General features: G+C 46.1%; 1 protein-coding gene across 1 annotated transcript in view; it reads left to right on the plus strand.

The window, feature by feature from the left end:
• Positions 1–14,463, plus strand: part of nrde2 (NRDE-2, necessary for RNA interference, domain containing) — a 72,632-nt gene that overhangs the window by 10,308 nt on the left and 47,861 nt on the right. The window contains 2 exon segments of the mRNA XM_038773437.1: positions 5,008–5,199; positions 9,126–9,272. Of these exon segments, the coding sequence (XP_038629365.1) occupies positions 5,008–5,199; positions 9,126–9,272 (339 nt within the window).

Consider the following 14,463-nt stretch of genomic DNA (forward strand, 5'->3'; position numbering starts at 1 on the left):
TATTCAATCCTGTTCTGAAGGCTTCTTTCTATTGACTCTGCATTTACTACCATATCAGGTGGCACTGTCTCATTCTTTAAGATTATCTTTATAATATGTCTCTGATCAATTTAATACTGCATCGTGTTTGATTGATGCCAACCTTTGTTTGATGATGCTCCTGTGTCGACTCCTTCAGGACACTCCTTACTTCTATGTGACTCGGAACCAGTTTTCTTTTGTATGGAAATGCCCCTTTGGTGTCACTTGGGATGTTTAGTCATGATAAAGGTCCTATATAAATGCAAGTTCTTTTTTTAAATAAATTTAGAGAACCCAATTCATTTTTTTCCAATTAAGGGAACAACTTAGCGTGGCCAATCCACCTACCTTGCACATCTTTGGGTTGTGGGGGCGAAACCCACGCAAACACGGGGAGAATGTGCAAACTCCACACGGATAGTGACCCAGAGCCGGGGATCGAACCTGGGACCTCGGCGCTGTGAGACTGCAGTGCTAACCCACTGCGCCACCGTGCTGCCCTTAAATGCAAGTTCTTGCCTGGGGCTGTGATGTCTTCCACTGTTAAATAGTCTGTGGATGCTTCCCATCCAGACTGACACATGGGAGATGGCTACTTTGGCAAGTGCCAGGAAGGCCTGCACATTAGCAGACCGCAAAGAAAAGCTTTTACAAGCGGTGATAAAGTTGGAAAAAGTTTGACTGTTCTTTACAAGAAAGTTGTGCGCTAGAGTTTTAAAATGAGAACTCTCCCTCTCACTCGCAGCTGCGGGCTTTTGGGATCTGAAGGTTGAGATAAGGCTTGTAGAGACGGACTGATGTCATTTTCTGACCTTGCGAGTTGCTTTGAAGAAGGAAGGAACCTTTCAATTTGCTCACTGCAACATTTGTGTTTAGTAGAAATTAGGACCATGCCAGGGAACTATTGCATTTTAGTTTCCACCCTATTTTCTCTCGCTTTTCCTTGAAGAATTCTGCATTCACACAGGCGTTCATGCTTTGATGAGGGGAACAAAACATCCCGGTCAGCTAAGCTTCCACATCTGTCCCATTGTGCCAGATTTCTGGGCTTCCTGCCTTGCTGCTTTGCTGCATTATTAGCAAGGTGAACTCTGCCGTGTTGTTTCTCCTCATCGGGTCTGGTTAAGTGCAGCCTGTGCTTCAAATCAATCTCACTTTGGCATTTGTGCAAACAGAGTTTATCCCCTTAAATGCTCAGGTTCCTGTGGGGATTCGGATTCCAGTGATCCTCCATCCAATCCCATTAAAGAAGGAATTGAGACTGACATTTCATTTAACAGGACAACTTGTCCGCTGCCTTCTGAACAAAGATTTTTTATTTGACTAGGAAGCAGGATTGAGTGCGGTGTAATGCTCCTTGATCCACCCTCAAATTTCTTTGGAGTGGCTGCCAGATATTTTAATAGTCGCAGAGCAAGGAATGCCCCGTGTCTGTGTGGGCTTCCTCCGGGCGCTCCGGTTTCCTCCCACGAGTCCCGAAATGCTTGTTAGGTGAATTGGACATTCTGAATTTTCCCTCGGGGTAGCCGATCAGTGTGACGACTAGTGGATTTTCACAGTAAGTTCATTGCCGTGTTACTGTAAGCCTACTTGTGACAATAATAAAGTTTATTATTATAGTTTCTTTGTATTTTTTGACTCGGCTTGTCAATTAATTCTGTAGTGCTTGTTTATCTTCTGCTCTGTGTGTATGAATGGAAGGTTAGACTATCTATCCCTATATTGATTTCTCACTTCAGTTTGCCAGCTGCACAGGTGGGCTAAGCTGCTCTTAGGCCTTGGGCTCTGCTGGTTGTAGGCCGGTTGCTAAGGAGGGCTGTATTTTTGTTCTTTCATTCTGAGGGGAATAGCCTCTGCTTTTCACCATTGTGGGAATAACAGGGAGTAATCACGTCTTTTCTAAGTGAGTCGGAGGCATACACCCACCCCATCATTTCAAGAGCTACCAGAAAGAGATGTTTGACAAAAAGTGCTTAAAGTGAGTGTTTACTAAAGAAAATGTGAGAGAAAATCAGTGATCTGACACACACTCTGGATTCGGTGGGATTGATAGGCCCCATGGCCACTTTGGATTCTTTTAATGGGGCGGCACGCGGTGCAGTGGTTAGCACTGTTGCCACACGCCACCGAGGACCTGTGTTCGATCCCGGCCCCAGGCCACTGCCCGTGTGGAGTTTGCACATTCTCCCCGTGTCTGCGTGTCTCTCAGCCCCACAACCCAAAAAGGTGTGCATAGGGTAGGTGAATTTTTTAAAAAAAAAGAGTTCTTTTTATCACTATAACATCACGTGGGTTTCCTCATGACGTATATTCTATCCGCCAGCTGCCTTTGGTTTAGTTAGTCACCTGGAATATGAGCCTTCCCATTTTGCTGCTTTAATTAGTTCTGTGTCCTGGCTTCAAACACACTCCCTGGCAACTCATCCCAGCTGTTATTGCTGTTTTCAAATCTTTGCAATCTTTCTTGGAGAGCAGTGTGAAGGATTCGCAGGTTGATTCACGCAGTCTGACAGGCTGCGATGTGAGCACTCCTTCCATTGCCATTGCCATCTTCAGACCAGCCAACGGGTGTTTTTTTTCTGTAGAAAAAGCAGGTGTTCTGGCCTCCCATAGCTCTCACATTTGCGCACACATTGAGTTTGCATGCTTTGTTTCAGTTTTATAATCCATCTCCCTGTTTAAATACCAGGAGGGCTGGTTTAGCACAGGGCTAAATCGCTAGCTTTTAAAGCAGACCTAGACAGGCCAGCAGCGCGGTTTCAATTCCCGTACCAGCCTCTCTGAACAGGCACCGGAATGTGGCGACTGGGGGCTTTTCACAGTAACTTCATTTGAAGCCTACTTGTGACAATAAGCAATTTTCATTTCATTTTCATTTTTCAAATACATCTTGTATATCCTTGCAAGGTTGCCTCCTGAGATCTCTTCTTTTTCAAAGCAGCGGATGGATGGACTTTGCTTTCTCTGAGGGTCCACTGTGGTCCGTAGAGTCTCTGCAAGAGTATCGTGTAGAAATGTGGCTTCAAACTACTTTAGCAATCCCAGAATGTATTTTCATGTTGATGCTTTGAGTGGTTGTCACAGAGAGATGACTTAAATTAGCACAACATTGATTCACTCACTGCAGCTTTTGGTTTTTTACAAAACTATTTTAGTCTAAATGCCATCTGAGCTCTTGGAGCAGAATGTGTTTAAACCCGCTTGTAGAACAAGACATTTGACTTGTCTCCTTTATGTTACTAGAATTAATTCCCCCCCCCCTTCTTTTCAAAGTGTAGTTAGAATGTGGAACTTGCGACTATGTTGAAAGGTTATGGTGAATAGCAGGAGAAGCTAAATAAACAAATAGGTTATGGCCGTAGGATCTGCTGAAGGAAATAAAGTGGGAGGAGGCTGGCGTGGAACACGGGCTCTGGTGTAGGCTGACTGGCCTGTTTCTGTGCTGTAAATTCTATGATGTGGCTTTTCACCATCCCTGCAGTCATACAGAATAATCATAGCAGTGGTTCTCTCTTAGTCTCCAACAGACCCAGACATGAGATGAGGAAAGTTGCCCAATGGTGGAGAGATTTGGACGTCACATGCTGCGATTCACATAAATACACCGCACAACTGCTTCTTTTCATGTGCCAGGATCACGGACTTTTGGCCTGGGCTAGCACGTTCCCAGCGGGAATGGAGAATTTTGGGAGAGTCGCTCTGAGAAATTCTTTGAGTGAGGAAGAGTTACTTTGCTCCAAACAAAGCTCAAGAGCAGCTTACAATGTGCAACGCTTCGAATGTGTTTGCTGCATTTGCAAAATGCAGGTCGGTCGATACCTGGCAGCTGAGTAATCACAGGAAGTGGATGTCTTGCCCACCTGCCCTTTCCACATGGGCATGAGTGGTACTAGCTACATCTCCAGTCACACTCTTCCTGAATATTGTGTTAGTAGATGGGTTTTAATCCATCTTTTGTGATTTTTGAAGGTTGTCACCGTGGTGATTTGGTATCCTAGGTTCTGTTGTTTAAATGTATCTGCCTGCACAAGGTTGCCTTGTGCATCCAGTAATAGCTTTGGAGGTGGAATGATACCTGGACTTCTTCATCTTCACAAGCGTCATCTTGGATAACTGCCTTTTTTTGAGTTTAGAGATTTGCTTCATGTATTTCACTGGGGAAGGGCATAGCACGGAATAAGAAGGATTTATTTCTGCGTAAAGGCATTTGAGTTTGTATTTATATACCACCTTTCACAACCTCGGGACATTCCAAAACTCTTTACAACCAGTGACATACTTTTCTTGGTAGATTAGCTGGCTGGGTACGCAGGGCTTAGCCAAGCGTAATCCTGTACTGTGCCATTGCCCATGCTAGAGCTGGGTTGTGGTTGGCAGTGGGACAACCTGCTCAGTGGTTGCTTCCTACATTCACCTCATTAACCAGTGGCTTCAAGGCCCTGCTGCCACTCATGTCAAGATCAAACACAAACTTTCTTGTCTGGACGGCTTTTGTAAAAGAAGCCATTGATGGAGCTGCTTATTCTGTTGCGTTTGTTCAAGATACTCATTAAGGCGCTGTGTGGTGAAGCAACGTGAGGCTGCTTCCTCCACTTGCTGAATTTCTGATGTGGGATTTTCTCTTGGTCACGGGCAGGATGAAGGAGAGAGAGCAGGAGAGAGGGTGGCATGGTGGCACAATGCACTGCTGCCTGGGGGGTATGCAAACCCGGGTCCTCAGTGCCGTAGGCAGCAGTGCTAACGACTGCCCCTGGCCATGCTAAGTTACCCTTAGTTTGGGGTTCTTGGAATAAGGTGGGGGATTGTGCCTAGGTGACCTTTCAAAGGGTTGGTGCAGACTCAATGGGCTGAATGGCCTCCTTCTGCACTGTAGGGATTCTATGAAGAAGTCAGGAGTGAATGACGATATTAAAATTGATGCAACTAGCAATTGGATGACACTTTTACATGTGATTAAAATTCCACGTCTTTATCCTGCAATTTCAGTGCTTGTTCTGAATTATCTGGGGTTGTGTTGGACCACGATGAACAGGATGCCCCAGCCAAAAAGAAGAAGAAGAAAAAGAAGAAACATCGGCAACACAAAAAGGATAAGAGGAAAAGTCGAGAGAATCACATCAGCAGCGACTCTGATCCGGAGTTACTCGCAGATAAAGCCGAAGAAGCTATTGCAGTGAGGTGAATAAAGTTGCCGTCCTTTGCCAAGTCCAGATGCAGCCAGGGACCGATCGAGCTTGAGCAAGGGGATTGGTCGTGGTTTGAGTTCTGATATCTTTGCTGGTGATGGACATCAGTGTCAGGCTTGATCCACGGCCTTTTGGGGAGAGAGAGAGAGACAGATTTTCACTACCTTTCATGTAGAAGAGAAATTTCACCCCTAATGGCTGAATTGCAATTCTGAGACTGTATCCTCCTGTTCTGATTTCCCCCATCCTAGAAATGGCTTCACTGGGTATTCTGTTGAATTATTTGAACTACTTGATTAGACACCCCCCCCCCCCCCCCCCCCCCCCCCAGCTTCCAAACTCTGGAGAAAAGAACCTAAGTTTATGCAATCTGTCCTCATAATGTAACTCTAAACACTGGTATCATTCTCTTTTTTTATATATTTTATTCGAGTTTTATCATTTTTACAGATAACTTGCATAAATAGTTATGGAGTGTATTCTACAGCAACAAACTTTGAAAACACACCTGGTACAGAACAATTATTTTTGCGCACATAAGAGCAGAGAAAAACATTTTGCAACATTGGTCCTGAAGAACTAGTGCCTCTATTTATACAACGGTCAATCAGAAAATGGCAGGAGGAATTTGGGGGGGGGGGGAGGAGGCCATACAAACATGGTAGAGTGACATAGTAAGACGCATACCTTTTTGGACAGCGGGATCGCGACTTTCAATATGGCTCATGGGAAACCTTGCAGGAGCAGGTCAGACAGAACAGAGAGTATAAATTTGAGATGAGGGTTCCACACTTTACGGTGCACAGACGACAGGAATTCCATAGGAATACATTCCATGACTGTTTACTGCTAGTTTACTAATCCAAGAGCAGAAGATGTTTTTCCAAGCTGCAAAAGCTAGGATGTTACACAGCCGTTTTTTTAATTAATGTTAATAATTCTCCTGTCTGGAATTAGGAACAAAGGATCAAATTCTAAGGCCTTGCTAAATATCCTTTTGAGCTCTTAGCTTTTTAAAAAATCTTTTTCCAATTACATGTATTTTATTACAGACATGTATCAACACAGGTTACGATCCATAAACACATCGGGAAACATACTTCCCAGCATTGAACTATACAGTCTGGACAAATCCCAAATATCGCCACCAAAGGTTCCGGGTCCTCCACCTCCTCCACTATCCTGGCTAAGGCACTCCCGCCCAGAATCTTCACAATTTTTCACAACCCTAAAACATGTGCTCGTGATTCGCTGGCCCCCGCCCACACCTCTGCTACCCCCTAAAAGAACCCATTCATTCTTACCCGAGTCATATGCACCTTGTGCACCACCTTAAACTGTATCAGGCTCATCCTTGCACAAGAGAAGGTCCCGTTTACTCTGCAGAGTGCCTCACTCCATACTCCCCAATTTATTTCTCCTCCCAACTCCGCTTCCCATTTCTCCTTGATCTTCACCACCCGCTTGCCTCCCTGCTCCCCCAGCCACTTGCATATATCCCCCATTCTTCCCTCCCCTTCCACATCTGGAAACAGCAGTCACTCCAGCAGGGTGCATCCTGACAACCTAGGCAACCCCTCCAGATCTTTTGCACAAAGTCCCCGGATCCTCGGCGCCGTGAGGCAGCAGTGCTAATTGCTGTACACCGTGCCGCCCATGAGCTCCTTAACTACAATGGTACAGTGGTTAGCGCTGCTGTCTCACAGCACCAGGTGACTGTGAGGAGGTTGCATGTTCTCCCTGTGTCTGCGTGGTTTCCTCCCTCAGTCCAAAGATGTACCAGTTAGGTGGGGGATTACGGGGATAGGGCACGGGAGTTGGCCTCGGTAGGGTGCTATTTCAGATCGTCGGTGCAGACTTGATGGGCCGAAATGCCTCCTTCTGCATTGTAGGGCTTCAATGGATACACCAGACCAATAGAATAGAATTTTTACACAGGTCCATATGAAGTGTATATAACCACCCTCGACTACCAGGCACTTTAGGCACATCAGTGATGAACACTGATATAATTCTGGTGAATCTGCTCTGCATCCCTTCAGGGCCATTATATTCTTGCTGGTGTGCATTGCTGAGCTGAATTCAGTAATTTACATGTGGAAAAATGTCATAAGAATTCAATTGGGTAAATTTCAAGAAAATAGTTTGAGTGCAAAGGGGGCATAATTTTAAAATTAGAATAGGCTGTTCCGAAGCAAAAGCAGGAGGCAGCACATTGATTGCAATGTGAAAGACTCATAGGCTGTGGACAGTGGGTTAGTTGGAGTTTTCGAGGTTAAGATCATTTTTTGTTGGGTGAAAGTATCAAGGGATGTGGAGCAAGGGCACGTAAATGGAGTTGAGATGTGGATCAGCTACAGTCTGACTAAATAGGAGAACAAACTCGAGACACTCAATGGCCTATTCCTCTTCCTTTTTTTTGTTCCCTTGATCCCATCCCTGCCCGTGCAGGGCAGCACGGTAGCATTGTGGATAGCACAATTGCTTCACAGCTCCAGGGTCCCAGGTTCAATTCCAGCTTGGGTCACTGTCTGTGCGGAGTCTGCACATCCTCCCCGTGTGTGCGTGGGTTTCCTCCGGGTGCTCCGGTTTCCTCCAACAGTCCAAAGATGCGCAGGTTAGGTGGATTGGCCATGATAAATTGCCCTTAGTGTCCAAAATTGCCCTTATGTTGGGTGGGGTTACTGGGGGGAATAGGGTGGAGGTGTTGACCTTGGGTGGGGTGCTCTTTCCAAGAGCCGGTGCAGACTCGATGGGCCAAATGGCCTCCTTCTGCACTGTAAATTCTATGATTCAATGAAAGGTATGCTGCTCATGTTCTTCTTCAACAGTCACTTGGGATCGAGGATGACTTGCTTCCACTCTGGCTCTGAGATCATTGATTAAGTCCAATCCGTGATTTATCCACAGGTATGCAGGTTACAGGGATATAGTGAGGGAGTGGGCTTGGCTAGAGTGCTCTTTCGGCGGCTCGTTGCAGACTCGAGATGGGCCGAAGTTCCTCCTTCTGCACTGTACGGATTCAATGGCTGAAGACTCTGCCACAGCTGCCCATGAGTTGATGGGTGTGTTTGACTCTTTAGGCAGTTCTGCTATCCTCCTGGGAGTCTCCTGCCATGACTGAGCTTCGAGTAGAACAATTACTTTGGGAGCTTAGCGCCAGACGTGCGAACTGCATGTCCCATCCAGTTAACTGGTTTGGAGTGATTAGCATCTAGATGCTGGCCAGATTCGCCTGGGAATATTCTCCTGTGTGGAGCTTTGTTTGCCCTGTGCCTTGGCAGGATGTAAATGTGTCAATGTGTCCCTCATATGGCAGGCCGTCTGATTTTGGTCAGCTCATCTCCATGACTGGCGAAGGAAGCTGAATTAAAATCCATCTCCTGCTGTACGCAGCTGCTAGTTCGCTGCAGAGCCCTGGGTATAAACTGCCAACCATATGTGTCGTCAGAGCAGTGCAGAGGAGTGTAATAGAATGGGGTCAGAAATAGCTACACATGTCCTAATTCCTCCCCAGTCCCTGGCTGCATATTAAATGCTGAAAGCAGGTGAGTGATCCCAGGACAGTAATGGTGCTGCTTTCTGCTGGTTGCCTGGAATTTTTCTGAGAGTGAAGGGGAAGAACTTGGGAAAGTCTTTGAGAATAGTTGGGAAGCCATTTTCTAGGATGGGAAAAGTCAGAAGAGGAGGGCACTGCACAGCAAGTTTGGGAAAATCTGCCGACCCATCGGCTATACAAATTTAAATTGCCTAAATTAAATTGACTAAACTGAATATCCAGTTGACTTTTTTTATTGTAAGTTGAGAAAGGAGATTCCGAGTTAGATACACGTCACTGCACACTTGTTACTGTCATCAAACACGTGTTTCACTGATCCTGCTCAACACACAGAACCATAATTTACTTTATTTTTGCAGGTCTGAATCCAGTACTGATCTTCCTCAGGGTAACTTCATGTGGCTGGATGACCTCGATTTGCAGACTGCGCAGACTTTCTGCATTGATAGAAAGTCTGACCCTGCCAACTGGGAGTACAAATCACTCTATCGTGGAGACTTGGCCAGGTACTTGTAATGGGAGAGGAGCTGTGGATTTGATTCAGTCATATTTGCCTTTTGTGCTAGAGTGTTGACACTGGGTGTGATATCGTTTGGAATGGGCACTTTACAAAGAATCACAGGACTAGACCCAGTCCAGGACAGGGGCGGGGGGGATATCATTCCATTCCACCTGGTCAGTCCTCAGGAGGTTGGATATTGCCGCACCCTACTCTGTCTTTCTCTGCCAAATATCTTTCTAGTTCCCTCTTGATTTCCCCACCTAGAATTGTAGCACAACCCAGAAGGCAGGCTGTTCAACCCATCCAGTTCATGCCAGGTCCTTTCAAAAGCAATCCAGTTGGCACAGTGGTTAGCGCTGCTGCCTCACGGCGCCAAGGACTCTGGTTCGACCTTGGCCCCGGGTCACTGTCTGTGTGGAGTTTTCACATTCTCCCTGTATCTGTGTGGGTCTCAACTCCACAACCCAAAAAGATGTGCAGGGTAAGTGGATTGGCCACGCTAAATTGCCCCCTAATTAGGGGGGAAAAAAAGAATTAGGCTCCAAATTTATTTTTTTTAAAAGAAAGAGCAATCCAGTTAACCCTGTTTCCCTACTCTTTACCCATATTCTTGCAACTTTTTCTCCTTCATGTTTTTATCCAATCCTGTTCTGAAGGCTTCTTTCTATTGACTCTGCATTTACTACCATATCAGGCGGCACTGTCTCATTCTTTAAGATTATCTTTATAACATGTCTCTGATCAATTTAATACTGCATCGTGTTTGATTGATGCCAACCTTTGTTTGATGATGCTCCTGTGACGAGTCTTGGAAAGTTTACATACATTGAATACGCTATTAGATAAATTCAAGAGCCAGTTAGTGAATTTGACAGTGTTGTCCACTGCTTCAGGGGACTAACCAGATGGAATGGAATGGCTGCCATTTGTCTGCTCCATAGTTAAATTTCGACTCTTTAGTTTTCCAGGTTCTTGTTATAATTTAGTAACTACAACATGAACAAATTATTTTTGTTCAGCTTCAATTTTACACCCTACCCATGGCTCTTGTCTACGGCATGTGGTTGAATTTGAAATAGCTTTGACATGGCCCAGTACATCCACAGGGCGTCTGTGAGAATAACTGCAGACTGTTAGTGGCAACCATATCTCCAGAGAAAATGTTTATTTTTAAATGAGAGGATCGCTGATGGATGCTCCACCGCCGATTACGTGGAGGGAGGGAAGGTTCTGTGATTTGGAACATCCAGTGACTTGATCGCAATCGATTTCTCAAGGAGTCGCTTTAATATGTATAGGGTGTGTCTGAATGGAGTGCCTTCCCCAGTGTCCATGACCCTACTCAAGGCGACTCCTGAACAATGCTCAGTGTCAATACTGCTGTGGCAAAGAGGCAAACCTAATTAGCCATGAGCTGAAATGCCTCATTAATTGTGAAATTGCAGCCCTTGCAGTCTGACCACTTTCACACAGTGGTAAATGGGATGAAGGCCAGATCGATGATGCTTAACAGAGACCTGTCACATTGATTATCCCAGTGGAGGGTAGGAGGGTTTGCATGGTTCAGCAGCAAAAATACAGCATTCAAGTTCATCCATGCGCCTCTGCAGATAGCAGTTACCCTCGCAGCTAGCACCAGCTTAATGCACCTGCGCAAGGTTATGTTGGCAGTACGCATTTATCCAGAATGAGGGGAAAGACAGTTAAACTATGAAGACGGACTGCATAAACCTAGCAATTCTTTTCAGTACAGAGATTGTGAGGTGGTCTGATTGAGGTGTATTTGGCAGGGTAAGGGTGGCACGGTAGCGCAGTGGTTAGCGCTACTGCCTCACGGCGCTGAGGACCCGGGTTCGATCCCGGCCCCGGGTCACTGTCCGTGTGGAGTTTTCACATTCTCCCCGTGTCTGCATTGGCCTCAGCCCCACAACACAAAGATGTGGAGGGGTAGGTGGATTGGCCACGATAAATTACCCCTTAATTGGGTACTCTAAATTTAAAAAAAAAAACGATTTGGTAGGGTAGCTACAAAGAAACAATTTCTTCTGGTGGGTGAATCAGGGAGAGGGTTATAAGATAAAACCCGGTGCTTTCAGAGTGAAATCAGAAAGCATTTTGAAACTTGAAGGGCAGTGGAAATTTGGAATTATATCCCATGAAAGGTTGGGTGTAGAGGGAATCAGTTGGAGCTTTCAAGATTGAAGGAGATTTTTGATCTGGGGTAAAGAGAGGTGAGGTGGAGATCATCCATCATTTGATAGATGACAGAGCTGCAACAAGGGGCTGAATGATCTACTTGTCCTTGAAGATCTTGCGTTCCTATTCTTAAAATGGCTCTCCCAGGTGCTCTTTCTTCACATTATTGCTTCGATATTGGTTTGGAGATACTGCATAAATTTATAGCACCAGCTGGGAACCAGCTAGAGACTGAACCTGGTGTTTTGAGGTCAGTCCTACACCAAGTTATATCCTGGCCCCATGACCAGCCATTTAAAATTGCAATCAGCAGCCTGGAGAGAGTATAGGGGAGATTTATCAGAACGATACCAGGATGATGGTATTGTTGATTCAATTATGTGGAAAGAGTTGAAAAGCGGGGATCGTTCTCCTTCGAGCATGGAAGGTTATGAGGTTATTTCATAGATGGGCGCAAAACTATGAGGGGTTTTGATGGAGTTGATAGAGCACGACTGTTTCTACTGGCAGGGAACAGAGGACCCAGGTTTAACCAAATTGGCAAAAGAACCATTGGGGCATGTTTCTGATCTGGAATTCACTGCCTGAAATGATGGTGGTAGCAGATACCACAGCAACTTTCAAAAGGGAGCTGGATAAATTTTCAGAGTTTCCAGAGAAAGAGAGTTGGGTCTAATTCAGTAGCTATTTCAAAGAGCCAATGTCAATGTTGTATAAATATCTAAAGAGCAAGAGGCTAACTAAGGGCAGAGTTGGATCAATCAGTGACCAAAAAAGGTAACTTGTCTGCGGAGGCAAACTACATGGGCATGGTTGTCGATGAATTCTTTGTGTCTTTGCAAAAGACTGGGATGGCGGAACTATTGACGGTTGAAGAGTCTGAAATATTGGATGTGATTTATTTAGCGAGGGATGAAATATTATGGGGTTCAGCATCCTTGAAAGTGGCTAAACCACCAACTTGGATGAAATGTATCCCACGCTGCCGGGAAGGGGGAGAGTTAGCTCAATCTCAGACCAGATGTTCGCGGACATCTTCAACCTCTCCCTACTCCGTTCTGAGATATCCACCTCTTCAAGAAGACCACCAGCATACCGGCGCCAAAGAAGAACCAGGCAACGTGCCTCAATGACTACCGCCCCAAGGCCTTGACATTTATGAAGTCCTTCCAGAAGTTGGTCATGAGACACATCAACTTCATACTTCCAGAATGCCTCGATCCACTGCAATTCACATACCGCCACAACCGACACCATCTCCTGGCCCTACACTTATCCCTGGAGCATCTCAACAACAAGGACTCCTGTCAGACTCCTATTTATTGACTCCAGCTCTGCCTTCAACACCATAATCCCAGCCAAGCTCATATCAAAGCTCCAAAACCTAGGACTTGGCTCCTCCCTCTGCACCTGGATCCTCGACTTCCTGACCCCAATCAGTAAGGATAAACAACAACACCTCCATGATGGTCCTCAATACCGGGGCTCCGCAAGGCTGCGTACTTCGCCCCTCCTATACTCTATATACACACACGACTGCGTGTCAAAACTTGGCTCCAACTCCATCTACACGTTCGCTTACGACACGACTGAAGTGGGTCGGATCTCAAACGATGAGTCAGAGTACAGGAGGGAGATGGAGGACCTAGTGGTCTGGTGCAACAACAACAATCTCTTCCTCAACATGAGCAAAATGGAGGAGCTGGTCGTTGACTTCAGAAAGCAAAGTGTCGTGCACACCCCTGTCAGCATCAACGGGAGTGCAGTAAGAAGTCGTACAACACCAAGTTGAAGTCCAACAGGTTTGTTTCAAACACGAGCTTTCGGAGCACTGCTCCTTCCTCAGGTGAATGGAGAGGTTAGTTCCAGAAACATTTATAGAGACAAAGTCAGAGATGCCAGACAATGCTTGGAATGCGAGCATTTGCGGGTAATCAAATCATTACACATCCAGAGATAGGGGTAACCCCAGGTTAAAGAGGTGTGAATTGTCTCAAGCCAGAACAGTTGGTAGGATTTTGCAAGTTCAGGCCAGATGGTGGAGGGGGGGTGAATGTAATGCGACATGAATCCAAGATCCCTGTTGAGGCCGCACTCATGCGTGCGGAATTTAGCTATAAGTTTTTGCTCGGCAATTCTGCGTTGTCGCGTGTCCTGAAGACCGCCTTGGAGAACGCTTACCCTGAGATCAGAGGCTGAATGCCCTTGACTGCTGAAGTGTTCCCTGCCTGGAAGGGAACATTCCTGCCTGGTGATTGTTGCACGATGCCCGTTCATTCGTTGTCGCAGTGTCTGCATGGTCTCGCCAATGTACCACGCTTCGGGACATCCTTTCCTGCAGCGTATGAGGTAGACTACATTGGTCGAGTCGCACGAGTATGTGCCGTGTACCTGGTGGGTGGTGTTTCCACGTGTAATGGTGGTATCCATGTCGATGATCTGGCATGTCTTGCAGAGATTGCCTTGGCAGGGTTGTGTGGTGTCGTGGTCGCTGTTTTGAAGGCTGGGCCACATTCTGAAGGCCACATCATAGCATCAACGGGGCCAAGGTGGAGATGGACAGCTTCAAATTCCTTGGTGTGCACTTCACCAACAATCTGTCCTGGTTCACAAACGTCAAGAAAGTACAACAGCGCCTATACTTCCTCCGGAAATTCAGCATGTCCACATAGACTCTCACTAATTTTTACAGATGCACCATAGAAAGCATCCTTTCTGGCTGTATCACAGCCTGGTATGGCAACTGCTCGGCCCAAGACCGTAAGAAACTTCAGAGAGTTGTGAACACAGCCTAGTCCATCACGTGAACCTGCCTCCCATCAATTGACTCTGTTTACACCTCCCGTTGCCTTGGGAAAGCGGGCAGCATAATGAAAGACATCTCCCACCTCTCTTCTAACCTCTTCCATCAAGCAGGAGATACAAAAGCCTGAGAACACGCACTAATTGATTCAAAAACAGCTTCCTCCCGCTATTACCAGACTCCTGAGTGGCCCTCT

The sequence above is a fragment of the Scyliorhinus canicula genome, chromosome 2 (genome assembly GCF_902713615.1).
Source record: "Scyliorhinus canicula chromosome 2, sScyCan1.1, whole genome shotgun sequence".
In the NCBI taxonomy this organism is placed as follows: domain Eukaryota; kingdom Metazoa; phylum Chordata; class Chondrichthyes; order Carcharhiniformes; family Scyliorhinidae; genus Scyliorhinus; species Scyliorhinus canicula.